Here is a 23,711-nt window from a genome sequence, read left to right on the forward strand (position 1 = left end):
ACATTCCAGACAAATTCATTATTAGTTTCTTTGGAAAACAAATTTTTTTTTAATGTATTTCAGCTGACCAACATGTGTCATGAGATGTTTTCACGTTTGGAAATGTAGCTGAATAACCTTTATTTGTCCATTGAGGTATCTTTTAACATGAATCATTTTATATGAAAAACAATGCTTTTAATAAAAATACTTTTATTAGAGCTGGAAGATGCTTTACTGATCAATACAACTGAATTATTTCATCTTTAATTATGTCTGATGAAAATGAGAAATGAAAAGCAAAATGAAACAGATGTAGTTAATGAGCCAAGTCACCCAAATGAGGCGTCGCAGGACTAGACCCCAACAGTAATGCCTTCTAATCCAGAGGAAATGTGCTCCAAACCACACAGCGTTTTCACAATGACGTCTGACAAATTGCTTGCCAGAGATGAATAACATGGTCGGTTTCTACATCACTGTGAGGGACAATGCTGAACAGTATCTTACTTCTGAATGAACAAAAGCATTAAGGTTTACACATTCAAAAGCTTTGAAGTAACAGCATGTTAAACTAAAACAGATTAACCAAGTCTCCGCAAAATAATGAGGAATATGAAATAGAGCTATTTAGGAAGCAGACACCTCTTATCAAAAAGGTTACTTTAAGGAAGTGGGTTTGAGACTGTTTTAATTTATATCTGTCATTAAAAAAATGTTTATGTCTAATGTTCACATAAAACGATAATGTGAGGTATGTCTAATGGGCAGGGGTGTTAAACACAACCTTAGATAATTGTCCACTGTTCAGAAACCTCAGAGAATGATGATCATATGATGTAAAGGAAGATTTCCTATCATAAAAACAGTAGATCACAGACAGTTTCCTCTTCACTGTTTTCATTATGATCGTTGACGCTCTGGCAACAGTCTGTCACAGAATCAACCTGTGCCCTTTTCCTTCTCCGTCTGTAAATAGGTTTCTTGTCGGCTGCTTCCTTTAAAAAGCATTTCTGTTCTTGAGGTTGTAGGGCAGTTTGTAAGCACTCATAGAATCTATTGAAAATAAAAGTTAATACATTTAATTTTGCCATAACTATCATATTGAAATACTTAAAATACAGTGTGAATTAAATTGTTTTAATATTGAAAATAAAATGAGGAATTATAGGTGGGATGTAAAAGTAAATGTGGGTGTGGTAATAAAATATATGTTGGGACTTAAAATAAAACTTAAAAAGATATGTACTAAGTTAAAATTAAGATTCGTTACATTACATAAGATGCATTACATACAATTACATTTGTGACATTTTTTTCATCTGAACTGATTTGTACACATCAGGGTTATTATAGCTAATTAAAACTAAAAGCATTAAAAATACTATGTGAAATAGAATACACTTTAACTAAAGTAAAACTTAAAAACCTTTTTTGACTAGCTGCCAAGCCAACATTTAGTTTAATTTGGTGTATCAAAGTAACTAAAACTGAAATAAAAATTAACACAAATTAATACATTACAGAGAAAAAAACAATATTTAATTAATTTATTTAAATTAATTAATTTTAATTTAAAATACAAATTACAAAACCATACAACAAATTTACTAAAATTTTAAATATAATTAATATTGTAAAATTTAAAAACTCCAAACGAAAAATATAAAAAGTAATTCAAAATATGAATAAAACTATAATAGTATCTCAATGATGCTAAAATAATGCTGGTACAGATCAAATGTTTTTGCTTCCACTGCAGCCTACTGATGCCCTTTGAGACATTCTTTTAAAATTTTCCATTCAACTTCTCTAATTATGCAATTTAATTAAATTGCATAATTTTTATTTAAAAAAAAAAGACTTTTAATTCCCACTGTATATTAACACAGGAGCCTCTGCTTACAATATACCTCTCTATTCTTTTAAGATTTTCTTCCATCTTCTGGTTAGAAACTCTGACAAGGAAATCAAGATATTGGTCAGTGATGAGGACAGTTCCCCTGTGGCTTACAGGAACCTCAAGACAATGTGTGCTGCGTACTGCCTATAAAAAAATACATTTCAAAGACAAATACAAGTTATTTTAGACCCCAGAAGAGCACTGATGTATCTTTAATTTTGAACAAAAAGCACAATGTGTATCTTACCATGATGATCTTGCCTTTCTTTCCCACAGTTATACCAGAATTCCTAAAGCCTGAGTTTACTGCAACAGTATGCTAAGGAACAAACCATAAAAAGTAAGTTATTATTTGCTCCCCTTTAAACAACCTCCATGGTCAGTCTCATTTTAATTCAATGTGACAGTCACCAGTAGCTGTGCATCTTCAAGCTTTTTACACTGAATGTGAAGGACAAAAGGCTCAAACTTCAAAGAGGAATCTCCAACAGACTTCTCCAGACTTGTAAGCTGTTTCAGAAACACACAAAGCTTTAATCATGGTTGATTATTTCTGTATATTTGTAAAATGTCTTCAGTGCTGAATTTCTCACCACATCTTCACTTTGGCACTTCTGATGGGTAACAAATAACCAGGAGCAGTTTCGCTTTTGCACTTGACAGTCCCATGCCTTAGATAAGAACATGCCATTACATATCAGTGACCAATACACATACAATACTAGTTACCATAACCTTAACGATCTTTTGATAAAGGCTTACAGTATATGCTATAAATGCTTATTTGTTTTGTTGATAAATAAATACAAAGTAAAGGCTACATTTTACACTGTGTTATTTCATAGTTAGATTGACTTCACTATTATTTTAAAATGTAATATTAAAGATTCAGTCAGTGTGTCCAAACCTTTAAAGGGATTATATATATATATATATATATATATATATATATATATATTATGGATATCAATGGGGGCCAGCAACTGATTCGTTACCCATATTATTCTTCAAAATATCTTCTTTAAATACGAGTCTTTTGAAAACCATACTGGTGACAAATTATAGACAAATAACTTCTCATTCTTACCCCGTCAAAAAGGATGATTCTTCCGGAGCAAGAGCTTGTCGTGAAATACTGTTCGTGGCTGTTGATAAAGGCGACAATATGAGAAATATCGTCATCCACACTGCCCTTCTTACTGAAATCACACTTATTAAGACACTGAATCTTCCATGACTCAAACGTATCGCCGGCCATGTTTAAATACTAATAATGAATTATACTACTAGTTTTTGCCGAACTCTGGAATAATATCATTAAGTACATAATCAGATTTTTAAATATTAGTTTGTTTGCTAGATTTACTGTTCATAGGTTATCTCATGTTTGACGTTTCGAGAGCACGGGCGGGTACGGTGGCCGGGATGTGCCCAGATTCATTTCATACGGAAGTGAAGAACTGCAGGGAGCTGCGACCTGTCTGGCAGTTGAACAATGTATTGTATCCTATGTGGTGCTGTTTTCGTTAGAACGCGACGCTGTGTAACGTTTGTGCACTACATGTGCTATACTATATGCTATAATAATAGGCTGTTGGAGAACGCTCTAGTTAGATCATTTCGATTCAGATGTCCTAATTTATTGATTGTTATTTTTTCAACAGTGCAGAAACAAGTAAAACGTCAACCTACCTTTTCAATCCACTTGTTTTGCAGAGGCTACTATGGCCACATCTAAATTAATGAGAGCCATTAGGGTGTCAGAGTTTGGAGCCCCTTCCCTTTTAAAACTCTGCACAGACCTGCCTGTGCCGAATCCTGGTCAGAAACAGGTGGGTAAAAAAACAACAAAAAAACAATCTTGACTTCCTCATTTACTGATTGTTTAAGTTATGAATTCCGTTTAGTTTTCTCCCATGAAAGCTGATGCAAATTATTTATTAATCTTGACATTATTACTAATTATAACTAACTTCATTTTGAAGAATCAGTGCTGTCAAATGACGTGACATAAAAATTACATTATTTTTTCAATTATTTAATAAATGTCTTATTTTGCTTTTTGCACAGATGACCAGATGGTAATTTTTAGACCTTGCAGTAATGCTTAACCCAGGAAAAATAATAATAATATTTTCTGGCAGATTCATAATTAAAGGGATAGTTTACCCAAAAAAGAAAACTGTGTAATCATTTACTTACAAGCTCTGCAATCAGCACTGCTGTAAAATCACATCATGTTTATTTATGTAGCACTTTATGCAAAAGACTGCTTTAAAGCAAGCAGCTTTACAGTATGAAACATGAAAAAACAGTGTCAATGTCAGCGTTATGTATATGAATATGTATAGAATATTCAATAGCTCAATATTTTACCGAATTGCAAAAGCTGAATAATCAATCAAAGCCCACTGATTAATAAGCAAATTAATCGATGATTAGTCGATTAATCGTTCCAATAATGGTTAGCTTAATCGATTATCAACATAATAGTATGCTGCAGCCCTTATTTGGAGTGTATTTTAAGACTAAAGAGTCAAGGGACATGTTTTTCTCCATGTTTAGAGAAGGACCCAGAGACCACCTTGTCTTTTTAGAAATAATATTTATGTACATCTACTGACTTAATTAGTCACAGTATTAGTTTATTATTGATATATGTTGTTATATATACTACCAGTCAAAAGTTTTTGAACAGTAAGATTTTTAATGTTTTAAAATAATTCTCTTCTGCTCACCAAGCCTGCATTTATTTGATCCAAAATACAGCAGAAGCAAAATTATTGTGAAATATTTTTACTATTTAAAATAACTGATTTCTATTTGAATATATTTTAAAATGTAATTTATTCCTGTGATCAAAGCAAAATTTTCAGCACCATTACTCTATTGTTCCAGTGTTCAGTGTCACACGATCCTTCAGAAATCATTTTAATATGCTGATTTGCTGTTCAAGAAACATTTTTTATCATTTATAATATCAATATTTATATAAAACAGTTGAGTAAATTGTTTCAGGATTCTTTGATTAATAGAAAGATCCAAAGATCAGCATTTATCTAAAATAAAAAGCTTTTGTAACATTATACACTATACCATTTAAAAGCTATATATATATATATATATATATATATAATATTTTTGTGGGGGGAAGAAATTATAGAGTTATAGAATACTTTTATTTAGCAAATATGCATTAAATTGAACAAAAGTGATGATAAAGACATTTATAATGTTACAAAAATTTATAGTTCAGATAAATGCTGTTCTTCTGAACTTTCTATTCAAGAAATTTCTATTCAAGAAACCTGAAAAAGTTCTACTTGGCTGTTTTTAACATAATAATAATAATAATAATAAATGTTTCTTTGAGCAGCAAATTTCTGAAGGATCAAATGACTGGAGTAATGATGCTAAAACATTTTTGAAATCACAGGAATAAATTACATTTTAAAATATATTAAAACAGAAAGCAGTTATTTTAAATAGTAAAAAATATTTCACAATATTACTGCTTTTTCTGTATTTTGGATCAAATAAATGCAGGCTTGGTGAGCAGAAGAGACTTCTTTAAAAAACATTTAAATAGGCAGAATGTATTGCTGAACTTCCACGTGCTCACATAAAACATAAGAAGTGACCTTTAAATACCTCTTATGAACTGTTGTCTTACATATGAACTATGTTATTTATTATATTCAAATTACCTTGACAGAGAGGCCCAGGTAAAGAATGCAATTCGGTGCCTTCCTCCGGAATTGTGACAAGACAACTTATAAGAGTCTAATGTACATGATACAGTGCATGTTGTCATAAAAGCATTGAGCTATGAGAGTGGACTGCCATGGTTTCGCAATAGGTACTATTCTTTTCTCTTTTTTTTTTTTTTTTTAATTGTAGGTTCTGATTCGAGTCCATGCATGTGGCGTAAACCCAGTGGAGACATACATCTGCTCTGGATCCTATGCTCGAAAACCCAGCTTGCCCTATACTCCAGGATCAGATATTTCTGGTGTGGTTGAAGCTGTTGGGGATGGTGTTTGCCTCCTACGGGTGCCGTGATTTTATTTGTCAACTTGTGACCCATCTTGCACACTGACTACAAGTTTACATGTTTGCTTTGCATGGATTGCAATCTTTTCTGTTTTCACAGACAGGTGACAGAGTCTTCACCACAGGCACAGTGACGGGAGGATACGCTGAGTTTACTGTGGCCTCAGAGGACACTGTTCACAAGCTTCCTGATTCCCTAGACTACAAACAGGGTGCAGCTATTGGAGTCCCATATTTCACTGCATACCGGGCGTTAGTTCAAAAGTAAGATTTTGTAATCATTGTTGTAGGGTCTTGAATGAGGTCACGGGTATGGCACTGCTTGAGGTGTCTGAAGCTATGGAAATGCATTATAAAGAGTACTTTTTCTCTAAACAGGGCTCATGCCAAAGCAGGAGAGACAGTTCTTATCCATGGAGCCAGTGGTGGGGTAGGATGTGCAAAATTTACCGTACATTTCTAGCATTATTGTACTTCAAAAATGATTTGGATTAATCATACTTGTACAAATTTTTTCCTTGAAGTTTTAAAGTGCAGTTCCCCTTCTAGGGGACTTGCACTGCGAACTCTAGTGGACACTTTGGGGAATGCTGCCAGCATGACCAGTGTCTGAAGCACATGTGAAAAAACTCCCATCCTATTGGTCCACATAGCCTGTGATGTCATGAACACGCCACTAACTTTTGTTGTCTTCAGGAGCCGTTTGTTTGAAGCAGTGAGTGTGAAAGACCAGGGCAGGTGAGCGTTGTAGGAAGTGTGTGCCTCCGTTCCCAAGGTTTCTGACACTTGAGGACACACACATCCATGTAGCTAATGAGAAAGCTCCATTCGTGTTTGTCCCTCTTCTCAAGATGAGGGACAAGCATCTGCGTTTCGTGGTTCGGGTCCCACTGCTGCCGAGGAACAGCTATTTGTATCTCGTGGCCTGTTTCTGCCATTGCTGTGGCACAGTTTATCTCAGCTCACGGTGATTGCTTTGATCTGCGGGATCCTCACACCCTTTCTTGGGTTGTTATGATGATGAAGTGTGAGCACGGAGTCATTTCAGCCCTGATCTTGCAAGTTCGTGGGCGGAGCTATATTCAGCTCAGCTGTGCCTCTTTAATATGCATATTATTGTGTATGGAGAGTATCGCTGGACGTGGATATATTTAAATGCTCTGTTGAGAAATGCTTGCGAGCGTTCTCTCCCAGTGTGTTTCAGTGACATAGAGTGATTATGGGGAATGTTCCTTCCTGTGTTATGCCGGATGGGTTTAGGAGTGGGCTGCCTCCCCTGCCTCCTTGAGGTTTTTAAGTATAGTGGTCTCTGAGCCCCTTGCCTAGACTGTGCTGTCTGCCCTGTTTGGATATTGTATATAGTATATATATTTTTTTTGTTTTGTTTTGTTTTGTTTTTTCTCTTAAAATTCTTTGATTTTTATATATTTAAAAAAAAAATCCCCCTCATAGCATATCTATATAGTATAAAGCAGGGCTGTCAAACTCAGTTCCTGGAGGGCCACAGCCCTGCACAGTTTAGATGCAACCCTAATTAAACCCTAATTGATCCAGCTAATCAAGTCATTAAGGCTTATTTGAAAACTACATGGTATAAGCAGAACTCTGAAGGGCTGCGGCCCTCCAGGAACTGAGTTTGACATCCCTGGTATAAAGTAAATGTCTGCTTACCTCATCTAAAACAGGCAAAGCACATCTTCATTGGCATCATCCTTCTCCTCATATGATGCCATTGTCCCAACCTTCTCGATTACATCACGTGGAAGTCTGTAATCCCAACAAGATTTGCCGCAAGCCAAAAGTCCATATCTTATGTGAAGGATGGAGCTCACAGTTCCGAGAGATAGACGATTCCGGAGTTTGTTTTTTACAATGTTTAACTGACTGAAGACTCTCTCCACGTCTGCATTACTGTATGGGAGTGCCAGCATTGTCAGAGCTAGGTTAGACAGCTCTTTAAATGGACTGTCACCTGCTGCGTCTCTGTACATGTGCACTTCAGTCAACAGTTTCTCTGTATTGTCCACATTTTGCCAGTGTACATAGGGAAGGTTTTGCCATTGTCTCTCAATTTTCCCAATTTCTTCTGCAGAGGTCACAAATGCTTCAGCCAGCTCAACAATTGAAGGTTTTGAGGGAGTCAGAGCATGACGAGCTGATAGTGTGTTGACTTTCTTTAATATCGCAAAATTCTCCGGTAAGCGGTGTTTTATTTCTTCAAGAAGGAGAACGGTAAATTTTGTGCAGCGCTCTCTGATTGCAGTTTCTGCTGCTTCTGGCACCGTCTCTTCTCTCATGGCTCTTTCAACCTCGTATCCAAGTCGTGGATGAAAATCCAGGTATGGTGTAATGTCCTCTGTTAAAAAGTCCACATTTGTGTCGGGAGATGTCACACTTCGGCCAAGTGAATTAACAAGACGTTCAAGTCCATCGTTCAGTCGGGTCAGCTGTTTTAGCCTGGAAAGTTTTGTTCACCGCTTGTACTTCTGATAGCGTATTCCTGACGTATAGCATAAATGGCCTGCTCTGGGGGTCACAGCAGAGACGGTAGAGTTCCTCTGCCATATAACAGCGTTCCGTTTCCCGTACTACTCCAAAGAGTGTTTTTAATTCCAGCCACTGTTCTAGTATTCTCAGTATTCTCCGTTCCACGGATATCCATCTTGTTGTACATGCCTTTTACTATTTTGAGTGGCTCTTCACCGTCTTCACCGTCAGCATACACAGCTCTGTATGTAATTTGCCTTGAGGCACTGTGAGCAAACCAATTATATGTCTCTCTGACTAAGAAATCCAGAAACTTCGGCAATGTCTTCTCGTAAGCACGAGAAACAGCTAGAACTAGACTGTGACAAACGCAACGCACTAAAGTTGAGGAATTTCTTTCTTCAATTTTGCATACACGCCATTATTTATTCCGGTGGCTAAAACTAAAACGCAACGCACTAACACCAGTTGAGGAATTTCTTGCTTCAATTTTGCATACACGCCATACACGCCATTGGTCATTACTGATGCATTATCAGTTCCTAGTCCTGACATCTTCTTTAGATCTAGGCCGAGAGAGGACAGGCAAGACTTCAACGAGTTAACGATTCCATCTGCTGTGAAGTTTTCTAGCTCCACTGCTGACAAGTAACGGCTGATAATGCAGTTTTGAGTCAGACTGAAGTAGCGGATCACAGTGCCCAGAATTTTTTATACAGAAATGTAATTTGATTCGTCTATTAAAAGACTGAAGGGTCCCTCGCCAATGTCTGCCACAAATTCACTGACAAAGTGGGGGGCAATCACATTTTTTATTATGGCAGTGCATTAGGTCCTGTGTCTTTAAAACGTGCTTTGCATAAATCTGATAAGAGGTCAACACTACTGATTGATCCGTGTTCAGCAACGTAAAGTGCTAAAGAACATTCCGTTTCCGCAACAGAGAGATTTCTAGGTAATGCAAATGAGTCCATACGCACCTGCCTTTGATCAGAAAAAGGCTTTGCACACGCCATGTGCTTGGAGGTCAGTGAATGTTTAATGAGATCTGACTTCTTAGCATTTTGTATGACTTTGCAGTATTTGCAAAACGCTTTTGATGCATTTCCCATAATAGGCTGAAGCCAGTCTTTAAATGCAGGTTCTTGCAACCAGCAATTTCTAAAGTGCTGCTCATATTTTTTCTCCGCCATCTTGATTGATGCTTATAATGAAATTGTGGTGTGTGTCATGGCAGGCGTGGCGTACTGGTGTGTTCACTGCGCAGACTGTGCACTTCAGTCAACAGTTTCTCTGTATTGTCCACATTTTGCCAGTGTACATAGGGAAGGTTTTGCCATTGTCTCTCAATTTTCCCAATTTCTTCTGCAGAGGTCACAAATGCTTCAGCCAGCTCAACAATTGAAGGTTTTGAGGGAGTCAGAGCATGACGAGCTGATAGTGTGTTGACTTTCTTTAATATCGCAAAATTCTCCGGTAAGCGGTGTTTTATTTCTTCAAGAAGGAGAACGGTAAATTTTGTGCAGCGCTCTCTGATTGCAGTTTCTGCTGCTTCTGGCACCGTCTCTTCTCTCATGGCTCTTTCAACCTCGTATCCAAGTCGTGGATGAAAATCCAGGTATGGTGTAATGTCCTCTGTTAAAAAGTCCACATTTGTGTCGGGAGATGTCACACTTCGGCCAAGTGAATTAACAAGACGTTCAAGTCCATCGTTCAGCAGAGTCGGGTCAGCTGTTTTAGCCTGGAAAGTTTTGTTCACCGCTTGTACTTCTGATAGCGTATTCCTGACGTATAGCATAAATGGCCTGCTCTGGGGGTCACAGTAGAGACGGTAGAGTTCCTCTGCCATATAACAGCGTTCCGTTTCCCGTACTACTCCAAAGAGTGTTTTTAATTCCAGCCACTGTTCTAGTATTCTCCGCACAGCAGGTTCCACGGATATCCATCTTGTTGTACATGCCTTTTACTATTTTGAGTGGCTCTTCACCGTCATTAATTGCAGCATACACAGCTCTGTATGTAATTTGCCTTGAGGCACTGTGAGCAAACCAATTATATGTCTCTCTGACTAAGAAATCCAGAAACTTCGGCAATGTCTTCTCGTAAGCGCGAGAAACAGCTAAAACTAGACTGTGACAAACGCAATGCACTAACACCAGTTGAGGAATTTCTTGCTTCAATTTTGCATACACGCCATTATTTATTCCGGTCACACTTAGATAGTGAGTGTAAAGTGTAACTTTCTCTCTCCCTCTCACTCCTGGTTTCACTTACTGTTTGTGCTATCACCTTCTGTTGAGATTCAATCAGGGGCGTATTCCAGGGGTGTATTCCAGAAGGGAGGTTCAACAAACTTGTTAAAAGTTAAAACTTGAACTCTGAGTTGACTTACCCTGAGATTGGAAACTCTGAGTTTTCAGTTTCAGAACAGCTGAACAGAGTTAGTTCAATCCACTCTGAGTAGGTTGACTCTGAGTTTAGCGCGTGCACCAAGACTATGAGAAGTCATGATCAATGTAATTCCAGCCACTGTTCTAGTATTCTCCGCACAGCAGGTTCCACGGATATCCATCTTGTTGTACATGCCTTTTACTATTTTGAGTGGCTCTTCACCGTCATTAATTGCAGCATACACAGCTCTGTATGGAATTTGCCTTGAGGCACTGTGAGCAAACCAATTATATGTCTCTCTGACTAAGAAATCCAGAAACTTCGGCAATGTCTTCTCGTAAGCGCGAGAAACAGCTAAAACTAGACTGTGACAAACGCAATGCACTAACACCAGTTGAGGAATTTCTTGCTTCAATTTTCTGAGATTGGAAACTCTGAGTTTTCAGTTTCAGAACAGCTGAATAGGGTTAGTTCAATCCACTCTGAGTAGGTTGACTCTGAGTTTAGCGTGCGCACCATGACTATGAAAAGCCATGATCAATGGAGCTCCGAAATTACGATTCACCATGGCAAAGAAACCGCTAAAACTAGGCTGTGACAAACGCAACGCACTAACACCAGTTGAGGAATTTCTTGCTTCAATTTTGCATACACTGGAATATGTAACTTTAATTCTAAATCAATGTTATCAGAGGTAAAAACTGGCAGAAAGGAAATTGAACTAATATTCATTTTCATGGTGTCCCACGGGCAAAAAAATAAAAAAAAATTAAACATAAAAACATAATTCAATCAGGTAAAGCTTCAAGCATGAAATGGGTGTAGGCTACATGACTTTACAAATATCTAGGCCGAGAGAGGACAGGCAAGACTTCAACGAGTTAACGATTCCATCTGCTGTGAAGTTTTCTAGCTCCACTGCTGACAAGTAACGGCTGATAATGCAGTTTTGAGTCAGACTGAAGTAGCGGATCACAGTGCCCAGAATTTTTTATACAGAAATGTAATTTGATTCGTCTATTAAAAGACTGAAGGGTCCCTCGCCAATGTCTGCAACAAATTCACTGACAAAGTGGGGGGCAATCACATTTTTTATTATGGCAGTGCATTTGGTCCTGTGTAATTTGATGGTGGCAGCATCTTTAAAACGTGCTTTGCATACATCTGATTTTCTTAATTAGGGTAATGAAAAACATTTGACTTCTATTCAGCCAACAGCAAGAAGGCAGAGACTCGTAAAGTGGGAGGAGAACCTGCACCAGCATCACTGACAGATGAAGAGGAGATGGCCATAAAACCAATATTAACATCCAACAGGGAAAATAATAATTGTTGCTTTTGTATTTATAGAACATAAAGATGACCAAATAAATAGTGAATAATTTGTATATTTAATAGCTGTGGTGGTGGTTACGGCATATATCTTGTACTACCCATCCCTCTGGCATCCTTCCATTCCATACAGTAATCAGCTTCATTTTTGGAAGGTGCGATGATAGGAATATGCGTGTCATTAATGCATCCAACCACACTGGAAATCCTAAAGGAAATTCTAATTATTAGGTTACTTCAAGAGGTCGCAGCAAGATGTTATCAAGTGAACTTCATTTAAAAATGGTACCGCTCAAATAAGTATGCATGTGAATATGGCAAAATAAAATAAAATAAAATCCTCTCCTGATGTAAATGTAACTCCCCGCAAATTAATGCAGTCTCCTCATCCTGTGTAAAAAAGACATGCCATTTTTGTTAGATTTACTGTGTCTGCATGATGAAAATGAAAGTGGTGCAGTGAGAAAAATAATCTTGTTTCCATTTGCATTAAGATTATTTTTCTTACCCCACTGGCAGATAATTTTACTTGTTTGCCCCAGGAAAAAAGACTAAATATCGTTTCCCTATCGATACTTCACTCGTACTGCGTCTTGCTTAAGACGCTTTGGGGAAACTCCTTTTTCTCCGAATACTGAAGCCTTTTTCAATCACGCAGTGTAACTGCACGGCCATTGGTTCGTGCAGTGTATTTAAAAACGAACCAATGGCTTGGCAGCGGAGCTGCACGAGCCTATGGCAGTAAAGCCCGCCAAAGCCCCCCAGAATGGGCGGGGCATCTGGCTATATAAGCATGCACTTCGCCCATAGGATCCTCAGATTTCTTCTCCTTCAGCGACGATGATCTTCTCTTCGCTGATCTACGAGACTTGAAGCCGCTTGCCGTTGACACGCCTCGCTGCGGACAGAAGCTGATTCATCAACCTGCACCACTCTGCTGTTCTCGCACCGCGCTTCCAGCCCGAGCCGCTTTCAGTGCCCGTGCAGCTCTCAGCTCGTCCCCTGCTGCGATCTGGTGAGTAATAAAAGAGCAAATATCTCAAAAGAGCAAATTTCTAGCGACGTTGTTGCAAATGTCGTACCGCGAGTGTGGCTCGTGCAGGGAATCCCGCACGATGCAGAAGAGCAGTGAGCACGTCACCTGTCTGGGTAAAGCCCACACAGAGACTGGGCGCTCACTGAGACGGAATGCTCGCTCAGAGTTTGAGTCTCACTCTTCTCCGCTCGCTGACCGGTAGCTCCGCTCTCCCATTTCTCTTCTCTCAGCAAAGCTCGGAGAAAGAAGCCATGGAGCTGAGCAACTGGGTTTGAGTGATCCCATGCCAGCACAGAGCTCGCATGCTTGCTCTTCCCGCAGCGCTCTGATCCACCGGTGTTTTTACAAGTGAGAATCAGCGCTCCTCATTACATTGAGCGGCTCTATCCTCTTGGGCGGACCGGAGTAGAAAGCTATGTGTGTGCGTCGCTGAAGCTGTGCTCACACAGACAGCTGCTTTCACCGAAAGCCGCTCTCACGTTTCTCTTCTCCCAGTCACCTCGGAGAAAGGAACGGTGAACTCGCGAGGCACTTTGATCTGCCAGCTTGTGTTAACACATGAGGATTAGCGCCCCTCATTACATCGAGTGGCTCAGTCCCTCTAGGAGGATCGTAGAATGCTGTGCTGGGTGGCCCCGCCCCCTTGCTCTCACGTTTCTCTTCTCCCAGTCACCTCGGAGAAAAAAATGGTAAAATCGCGGGGCTGAGCGTTCAGGCTTGAGTGATTTTTCACGCCGGCATAGCCCCACGTGTTTCACTCTGCACACAGCGCTTTGATCTGCCAGTGTGTTTACGCTAAGGATTAGCACCTTTCGCAGCTCTTTGATCTGCCAGCGCTGCTTTCACTATGAAAGCGTCAGTCTGTCCCTGCTGCGCTCGCGGTTCCTCTTCTTCAATGAAGTTGGCCCCGGCTCCCCTGCTCTCGCGTTTCTCCTCTCCCAGTTACCTCAGAGAAGAAAAAGCTAACTCGCGGGTTTGAGCAATCAAGCTTGAGTGAATTTACGCTGGCACAGCCCCTGCGTTTCACTCTCCATGCAGCTCTTTGATCTGCCAGCGCGAGAGTTTGTCACGCTCTGCTTCGCTCGCGGCTCACCTTCAATTAATTGCCTTCCCCTCCCCTTGTCCACTATTAGCGGATCTGAGAGAATGCGCGCAGCACTTTGCCAGTGTGTTTACACATAAGGATCATCAATACCCCTCTTCTAATGAGTGGTTTGATCTTCTTAGGCAGATTGAAAGAAAAGGCTGTCACTATGATTATCACTGACAGCTTCAGACTCTGGATGCGTCTGGACCACGCCTATGGGGGTTGACTGTTCTTGCTTCGAAAGCATTGAGTCTAGCACCCCCGAATGGCCTCTGTCATGCCTCCAAGCACCCCGTTCAGCTCCGGGTGCCGACGGCAGTGTGTTTGTGGTAAATACTGTTGTGAACACTGGGCCCGTTCAAATTGCGCCCACACAACCGATTGCTGTTATAGCAAGAGAAATAAAACACAAACATTTTCAAAAGAGAGAAAATTTCCTCTTCCTCTTATCACTAGCATCAGGTCCCCACTAGGCGGCCTGTCGCTCGAACCAATCAAACCCCTCGCCACACGGGCCGAGGCCTGGCAGGCCATCCCCGGAGTGTCAGACTGGGTTTTGGGGATAGTAAAACGAGGTTATAGACTTCAACTCGCTCGAAGACCCCCACGATTCAGCGGCGTGGTTTCCACCTTGGTTCAGAGCAAGGACACACACGTCCTGCGCGCCGAGGTGATGAATTTGCTGGTGAAACGAGCCATAGAAATGGTTACCCCGGCTCAGAGCGAGTCAAGCTTCTACAGCTGATACTTCCTCGTCCCCAAAAAAGGAGACCTGAGACCCATCCTTGATTTCAGATACCTGAACCGCGCCCTCATGAAACGGTTGTTCAGGATGATTACATTGAAACAGATCCTCTCGCAATTATGCTCAGGGGACTGGTTCTTTTCGCTGGATCTGAAAGATGCCTACTTTCACATCCAGATAGCCCCCCACCATAAGCGATTCTTGAGATTCACCTTCAAGGAAGTGGCTTATCAATACGCAGTCCCTCCTCTTGGACTGTCCCTAGCTCCTCGCACTTTTACGAAGTGCATGGATGCGGCTCCAAGGGCGGTAGTCTTGACAGACGCTTCCAACATGGGTTGGGGAGCTCTGTGCGATGGCAAACCAGCTTTCGGCCATTGTTCGAAAGTGGAGAGTCGGCTTCACATCAAATGTTGAAAGTGAAAGTGAAAGTGAAGTGACATGTGGCCAAGTATGGTTACCCATACTAGGAATTAGTGCTCTGAGAGAGTGCTGTACATTCACTCCCCCCACCTCGCAACCTTTGGGTCGAGTCCGACTCTCTAACCATTAGGCCACGACTTCCCCACAAATGTTCCCCACGAATGTTGGCAGTATGTTTGGGCCTTCGCACCTTTCTGCCAGACCTAAGGGGACACCACGTGCTAGTCCGCTCAGACTGCATGACAGTGGTGTCATATATAAATCACCAGGGCGGTCTCTCCTCGAAGTGCCTCTTTATTCTGGTAGAGCGCCTCCTGGAATGGGCTCAGCTAAACTTGCGTTCGCTAAGAGCAGCACATATGCCGGGCAGGTTGAACCAGGGAGCAGACAGGCTATCCCGGAGCAACGTCCCCTCAGAAGAGTGGATGCTCCACATACATACAGTTCAGAGAATCTGGGAGATCTTCGGCAAGGCAGAAGTCGACCTCTTCGCCTCAGAAGACAACTCTCACTGCCCAATTTACTTTTTGAAGGACAAGGATGCGTTGGCCCACGACTGGCCCAACCTCCTTCTTTATGCTTTTCTCCCGATCGCCCTGATCCCACAGGTAATCAGGTGAATCAAGGAGCGGAAACACAAGGTTCTGCTGGTGGCCCCGCTCTGGAGGACCAAACACTGGTTCGCAGAGCTGTCTCAGCTGCTTATAGCAGCCCCATGGCCCATTCCCCTGAGACAAGACCTCCTCTCTCAGGCGAACAGAATGATATGGCACCCCCCGAACTGTGGGCTCTGCACCTCTGGCCTCTCGATAGGAGCCTACGGACCTCCCCGAGAGCATGCTAAACACAATATATCAGGCTAGAGCACACTCTACAAAGCGGCTCTATGCCCTTAAATGGTCTGTCTTCTCCGCCTGGTGTATGGCCCGCGGCACAGACCCAATTTGGCGCACAAGCAACCCATATCTCTGATATTGTCCTTCCTGCAGGAGCTGTTGGATAAGGGTCGATGTAGCAGCCATAGCAGCCTCACACGCTCCTATAGCTGGCCAGTCAGTGGGCAAGAACAACCTAGTTGTTCGCTTTTTTGAAAGGGTCTAGGAGGCTCAACCCGCCTCACCTGTCACCGTCCCTACATGGGACCTGCCCACGGTGTTGAGGGCCCTTAAGAGCCCTTCTTTCGAGCCTCTACGGTCCGTTGACCTTCGTCCCCTGACGCTGAAAACCGCTCTGCTACTGGCGTTAGCATCGGTAAAGCATATGGGTGATCTGCAGGCGCTCTTGGTGAGCCCTACCTGCCTCGATTCGGGCCCAACAACTCCAAGGTCGTTCTGAAGCCGAGGCATGGTTATGTACCTAAAGTGCTCTCGACTCCGTTCAGAGCTCAGGTGATAGCTCTTTCGGCGCTTCCTCCTTTGGAGCAGGACCAAGAGCTAAATCTACTCTGCCCCATCAGGGCATTGAAAATATACATTGAGTGTTTCGCCCAATTCAGGCTGTCAGATCAGCTTTTTGTATGCTTTAGGTGACCACACCAGAGGGTCTCTGGTCACGAAGCAGAGATTTTCCAAATGGATAATTGACGCTATCAAGCTAGCATACTCTTCTTTGGGCCTTCGATGCCCCATGGGAGTAAGAGCCCACTCTACAAGAGGCATTGCCTCTTCCTGGGCTTGGTCTAGCGGGGTTCCATTGCAGAGATTTATGCGGCGGCCGGCTGGGCCTCGCCGTCCACATTTACCAGGTTTTATAATCTGGACGTTCCGGCTTTACAAGCTCGGGTCCTTTCTGCTTAATGGACTTACTCTAGCAAAACCAGTGCTAAATCAGGCATTTGCCTTCTCTGTACACTCTTGGCCCCCACTGGGTTCCGAGGCTGTACGATTTTTCTTGGAACAATTACTTAGCGCCGGGCCGACCTCTGTGAGTTTGGCCCTATTGCTTCCTGTGGGGCTTCCCTACAATTACTTGGTCCCTCTGGGCCCTGTTATATAGCCAGATGCCCTATATAAAGTCGTGCAGATGCATGGCACGGCTAGCAACGCACTACTCTTTCCCGTATCTCAGGGAACCGAGGTTACGTTTGTAACCGAGTACATTCCCTTTCGATACTACACTCGTACTGCGTCTGCTAGACGCTATGGGAACAGTACAATCACGCCGTGCCATGGCAGAGGAACGACCAAGATAATTCTTGTCCAAAGAACAATAAACTCCTCTAGGCTGAACAGGCTAGCCTCGTGAAGGCCTCACCCAGCCGAGTGATCGTTCCAACAGACTTGCGCAGCCTCAGCACCCAAGTGGGCAGAGAGCGCACAAGCAAGCTCTCTGACAGGTCTGGAGGATGCAGGACCGATGCTAGCGCTAGTAGCAGAGCGGTTTTAAACGATAGGGACCGAAGGTCGACGGACTGCAGCGGCTCAAACGGAAGGCCCTTCAAGGCCCTCAGAACAGTGGGCAGGTACCACGTAGGGACAGTGAGAGGCCGAGGCGGATTTAGCCTTCTGGCTCCTTTCAGAACACGAACAACAAGGTTGTTCCTGCCAACCGTTTGACCCGTTAAAGGGGCATGAGAAGCCGCTATAGCCGCCACATAGGCCTTGAGCGTGGACGGGGAGAGACCCTTGTCCAACAGCTCCTGCAGGAAGGACAGTATCACAGATATGTCGCAAGTGAGTGGATCCTCGCCGCAGTTTGAGCACCAGGCAGAGAACACCGACCATTTAAGGGCATAGAGGCATCTTGTCGTCGGAGCTCTAGCCTGAGAAATGGTGTTCAATACACCCTCTGGGAGGCTAATAGGCTCCCGTCGAGTGGCCACAGGTGCAAGGCCCACAGCTCTGGCCTGGGGTGCCATATCGTCCTGTTCGCCTGGGAGAGGAGATCTCGCCTCAGAGGAATAGGCCATCGGGCTGCTATTGTGGTGTCTTCTGCCGATGCTGTGAGGAATCATTCTCAAAGTCTTGGGGTTTTGATGCCAGAAAAATAGACTTTTAATATCAGAGAGATAATGCAGTCTAGAGATAATCTGCAGAAAATCTCCAGAGTCTGTGGCTGGACACTCTTTTATACAGTTCTTTCCTTTAAGGCGTGTTCCATACATTTCCTACATCCTGCCATTGTTTACCTTTTTTTGGCTATGACTCCAATCTGTTTCCTGCAAGCAGACAGGAGCCCCCAGTTTATGTTACGTTAAAGCAGTGTTTCTCAACCCTGGTCCTGGGTGCCCTCCAGCACTGCACATTTTGTGTGTCTCCCTAATCAAACACACCTGATTCAACTCATTAGCTCATTAAAAAAAACTCCAGGACCTGAAATGGGTGTCAGATAAGGGAGACATACAAAATGTGCAGTGTTGGGGGCGCTCAGGACCAGGGTTGAGAAACACTGCGTTAAAGGAAGAGTCCCCATCATATATTTTTTGTCTCATGTCAAAACAGGATGTGCAGCTTTACCATAAACCGTATGTCTGCATATTCCATTCATGCAGGCCTCTACACACATAGGCAAATATATGATTATAATAGTAAAATAACTTGATACATGAATGGTTATATTCACAGTGATTATACTTGAACAATTCATATTTTGACCAATAAAAATCTTCCACACTATTAGCAGCTGTGACAGCTCTGCCAACCAATGCTGGTTTTTCCAGATCAGGGCCACTAGGAGCACTTTGCGTTTCTGTTCCCTGATCTGCCTGATCACCTGTGGAATCAGGGCAACCGGGGCAAAAGCGTAGAGAGGGAGGTTGGGCCAGTCGTGGGTCAACGCATCCTTGTCCATTGAAAAATAGATTGGGCAGTAAACAATTGTCTTCTGAGGCGAAGAGGTCTACTTCCGCCCTGCCGAAGACTTCCCAAATTTGTTGAACTGTCTGCGGATGAAGCATCCACTCCTCTGAGGGGGCCTTGCTTCGTGACAACATATCCGATCCTCGGTTCAATATGCCCGGAACGTGTGCTGCTGTCAGCGAATGTAGGTTTAGCTGTGCCCATTCCAAGAGGCGCTAATAGAAGGAGCCACTTTGAGGATAGCCCCTCCTGGCGACACCACCGTCATGCTTTCTGAACGGACTAAGACATGGTGTCCCTTGAGGTCCGGTAGGAAGATTTGACAGGCCCACCCTACCGCCATCATTTCGAGGCAGTTGATGTGCAGACTGCTTTCTGCTATCGACCAGAGGCCAAACGTCGGTTTCCCTTTGCACAGAGCTCCCCAACCTGTTGGAAGCATCCGTCGAAACCACCTTCCTCCTGTAGACCATTCCCAGGGGAACTCCCTGTTCCATCCATTGAATGTTCATCCAGGGGGCCAGATCCGTTACACAGGCCTGATCTTCCCTGATAATTAGGCGTCCATGACGCCATGCCTAGGATGGAACCCGCGGTTTCAGCCAGTGTTGGAGGGGGCGCATTCGCAGCAGGCCCAACCGTAGTACTGGAGATGCTGCAGCCATGAGGCCTAGCATTTTCTGAAGCCTTTTGAGGGGGGTGAGAAGGCGCCAGCTTTGAATGAAGCCGCGAGCTGCCGTATACTTTGCTTCCATCTGAGCTGAGTCAAACACTGTTCCCAGGAACTCGCTGGCTGGGAACCAGTGCACTCTTGGCAAAGTTCACCCTGAGCCCCAGACATTCCAAATGGCTGAGGAGAAGGGCTTTGTGAGATGGTGACTCCTCCCTTGACGGGGCCAGGACGAGCCAGTCGTCGAGGTAGTTGAGAATGCGGATTCCCGCCTGTCTCAGGGGGGAGAGGGCCGCATCCATGCACTTCGTAAAAGTGCGTAGAGCCAGGGACAGCCTGAAGGGAAGGACTGTGTATTGATAAGCTATTCCCTCAAAGGCGAATCTCAAGAATGGCCTGTGATGGGGGCCTATCTGGATATGAAAGAAGATTCTTTCAGATCCAGAGAAAAGAACCAGTCTCCTGGGCAGATTTGCGAAAGGATCTGTTTCAGTGTAATCATTCTGAATGGCCGTCTAATGAGGGCATAATTCAGACGTCTGAGTTTGAGGATGGGCCGTAGGCCGCCATCCTTCTTGGTGACAAGGAAGTAACGGCTGTAGAAGCCTGACTCGCTCTGGGCCGGGGAAACCACTTCTATGGCTCCTTTTTCCAGCAAATTCCTCACTTTGGTGCGCAAGACGTGTGCGTTCGTGCTCTGAACCGAAGTGGGGACCACTCGGCTGAAGCGCGGGGGTCTTCGAGCGAATTGGAGTGAGTAACCTCGCTTTATTATCCCCATAACCCATTCTGATACCCGGGGATGGCGTGCCATGCCTCGGCCTGGGAGGACAGGGGTGGAATTGGTTCGAGTGCCCGGTCGCTGCAAGGGAACCTGGTACTCATGAGAAATAGAAGAAGAAATTTGCTCTCTCTTTTTTGCACTTGAACGGGCCCAGGGTTTACAGCAAACACATCGCCGGCTGCACCCGGAACTGAACGGTGTGACTGGCGGTTTACGAGAGGCAGCTTGGGGGGTGGTCCGGCTGTAGCGAGACTTGGCCCCCTCCTCTTCCTGCTCCTCTGCTCAGGATGACGCCGGAGGCGCCGGGTCCAGCGCTAGCTTAGGCCGGGGGCCCTGACGTTTTGGGAACGAGTAGCGCATGGCTGAGCGGGAACGTCTTCTAGGCTCAGGTTTGGCTGGCTGGGTGGCGGTAGCCGCCGCTGGTGAAGGCTTCGCGGGCTGCTGAGTCGGCGCAGACTTGGGGTGACTCGAGGCAGCTGCAGAGCAGGAGCGCTTGGGTAGGAAGTATTGCATGGCCTAGGACGACTTCTGTTCTTCAGTAAAGCGCTCAACGAAGCCCTCGACAGCCTATCCGAATAGACCGTTAGGGGAGACCGGAGCGTCGAGGAACAGGAACACGGAGTAATTCGGCGTCCATCCCAGGTTTAGCGTTGCTGGGCTTGGATGGCGGCAGGGGGGCGGGGTCAGCAATCGAGGCCGACAGCTCCTCCGCATCCGAGGCTGCTAATGACAGGCTGTCATCCAGCAGCTCTTCGTCACTCCCACCAAACAAGACCAGATCACTCGCGCTGGCAGAGGGACGCTGGTCTGTCTAAGTGAAGAGGATGGGGGAAGCCTCTCTGTGTGAAGAGAGCGAGGTACGTGGGACCTGAGCCGATGTAAGCTCGCTCGCATCCAGGCGCTGACATCCTCTGCCCCGCTGTTTTTTCCTCACAGGTTCCTTTCAGTAAAGAAAGCTATCCACGAGCGCAGAGAGGCGAGACTCATGCTTTCGCAGTGGGAGTAATTCGTCTCGTGGATTCCACGTGGGATTTCCCCAAGCAGGAAACTCACGATGACATCGGCGTGCAAGGGGGCCCTGCACGTACCGCAGTAACCGCAGCCGAGAAATTTGCTCTTTAGAAATTTACTCTTATAACTCGCCGGATGGCGGCAGGGGAACCGGACTGCTGTTGCTCGTGCTGAAGGAGACGAAGGCACTGGATCAGCCGGGCAGAGTCGTTCCGCTGCAATGCGTGTCAACGGCGAGCAGGCTCTTCAGTCAGCGGAGATGTGAAGAACGTTGTCGTCGCTGAAGGAGAAGAAATCTGAATCCTATGGTGAAGCGGTCGCTTATATAGCCAGATGACTCTGCCCATTCTGGCAGCTTCGCTGCCATAGGTTTGTGCAGCACCACTGCCGAGCCATTGGTTCGTGTTTTATACATACTACACGAACCAATGGCCATGCAGTTTCACTGCGTGATTGAAAAAGGCTTCAGTTCAGGAGAAAAAATGACTTTTTACCCATAGCGTCTAGCAGACACAGTACGAGTATAGTATCGAAAGGGAACTCAAGAGTTTCCAATCTCAGGGTAAGTCAACTCAGAGTTCAAGTTTTAACTCGGAGTTTGTTGAACCTCCTTTCTGGAATATACCCCAGGTCGGTCCCTCTCCACATACTTTGGTTTTATTTGTATTTTTATTTGACTTTATTCTACCTGTCTTTGATTTTATTTCATTAATTGACCTTTGTTTAGCTTAAATGTACCAATTCAGCTAAGTTGATTTTAATTAAATCAGAGATTTAATTAAATCAATTTGTTTATTCTTCCTTTTGGTTTCCTACAGCTATTAGCAGGGCTCTCAAGTCTCACACATTCACCGTGAGACACACGCATTTCAACCCGTTCACACGCTCTCATATAGGCTTAGATCTCTGTCACAATTCTGCGCATGAAAGATCATATTTTGAGCGCACAAAAGTTTATTTTGCACGTGCGCGATCTGAGTTTTGTGGAGAAAATTTTCATTTTGCAAAGAAAAAAGTATTTCGAGCACACGAAAATACATTTTGCATTTAAAATAAGTTTTTGGATGTGTGCAGACCTTCTCTTTTGCGCGTGCAACGTTTCACTAGCTTGCTCCCTTGATGCCCGCCCTCAGTGCTCTCTAAATGCCAACAGCTCGCTTGCCCAACACAACCCAGCGTTAAAATATGCCATAATTCCAGCCAATCAGAGACGAGGCTGCTAAATTCTCCCAGATTCTGGAAGATAAATTCTTCAATCAGTGGTACAAGAGGATGTGGTGCTGGTCCTTCAAGAGTCACTTTTTCGTGCGCTCGAAATACTTTCTTCTTTGCGAGACAACTGAGTTCTCCACAAAACTCAGTTTGCGCGGTTCAGAAAAATATGATCTTTCGCGCGCAGAATTGTGGCAGAGATGTAATCCCATACTCTCACGCCACACCTTGTATTTCTCACGCTGAGAAATAAGGGATAACTTGTCCTGCTATAATTAATGGACGAATACGGAGGGAAGCTCTCTGCCGAGTTCACCTACCAGCCAATCAGAAATTATCCGTCCGTTACTAAGCAACATGGATGCGCACACCTATGGAGTGTAAGTTGGGAGAGCAAGACCCGATGAATGCTGTAGGTAACCTTTTTTTTTTAGCATTTTGATTTTATGATTCCTGGACGAAATCACTTGGCTGTGATCAAAGATAATGAGAGCTGATGTTGTGGAATATAGCCAAATTTGTGCTAAATTATTATTGATGCAGTCTTATCAACTTAGCAACTTAGCTTTGGCTACCAGGAACTAAGGAAAGTACTAGAGATGTTATAACAATGGGTAAATATGATCAAATACAGACAAATTCGTCCAAATAAAATAAATTGTTTTATATATTTATTTTTAAAAAGTGCCAACTGAAACTCGTGTTCAATGTACATACGGTACATATATAGGATTGCAGAACTTGCCCTGAGCATGTATGTCAAGCTGTGTGTGTGTGTGTGTGTGTGTGTGTGAGAGAGAG

The 23,711-nt window shown here is 43.7% G+C and overlaps 2 protein-coding genes across 4 annotated transcripts in view; one reads left to right on the forward strand and one right to left on the reverse strand.

Moving 5' to 3' along the window:
• Positions 1-206: 206 nt before the first annotated feature.
• tyw3 (tRNA-yW synthesizing protein 3 homolog (S. cerevisiae)) lies at positions 207-3,161 on the reverse strand. The gene is made up of 6 exons (XM_016502211.1): positions 2,970-3,161; positions 2,476-2,553; positions 2,294-2,392; positions 2,130-2,201; positions 1,893-2,026; positions 207-1,035 (listed from the first exon to the last, which is right to left on the reverse strand). The coding sequence occupies exons 1-6, from the start codon at positions 3,138-3,140 to the stop codon at positions 837-839; spliced, it is 753 nt and encodes a 250-aa protein (XP_016357697.1). The 5' UTR covers positions 3,141-3,161; the 3' UTR covers positions 207-836.
• Positions 3,162-3,308: 147 nt separating this feature from the next.
• The window catches only part of cryz (crystallin, zeta (quinone reductase)), a 36,457-nt gene continuing 16,054 nt past the window's right edge, over positions 3,309-23,711 (forward strand). For 2 of the 3 annotated variants that reach the window (XM_016502207.1, XM_016502210.1), the window contains exons 1-5: positions 3,309-3,379; positions 3,599-3,714; positions 5,783-5,935; positions 6,036-6,199; positions 6,314-6,365. In XM_016502207.1, the coding sequence (XP_016357693.1) occupies positions 3,607-3,714; positions 5,783-5,935; positions 6,036-6,199; positions 6,314-6,365 (477 nt within the window). In that variant the 5' untranslated portion in view covers positions 3,309-3,379; positions 3,599-3,606. Of the gene's footprint in view, positions 3,380-3,402; positions 3,715-5,782; positions 5,936-6,035; positions 6,200-6,313; positions 6,366-23,711 lie in introns of those variants that run through there. The other variant, XM_016502208.1, reaches the window with a different exon arrangement.

This window comes from Sinocyclocheilus anshuiensis, unplaced genomic scaffold (assembly GCF_001515605.1).
Source record: "Sinocyclocheilus anshuiensis isolate Anshui unplaced genomic scaffold, SAMN03320099.WGS_v1.1 scaffold718, whole genome shotgun sequence".
Taxonomy (NCBI): Eukaryota; Metazoa; Chordata; class Actinopteri; order Cypriniformes; family Cyprinidae; genus Sinocyclocheilus; species Sinocyclocheilus anshuiensis.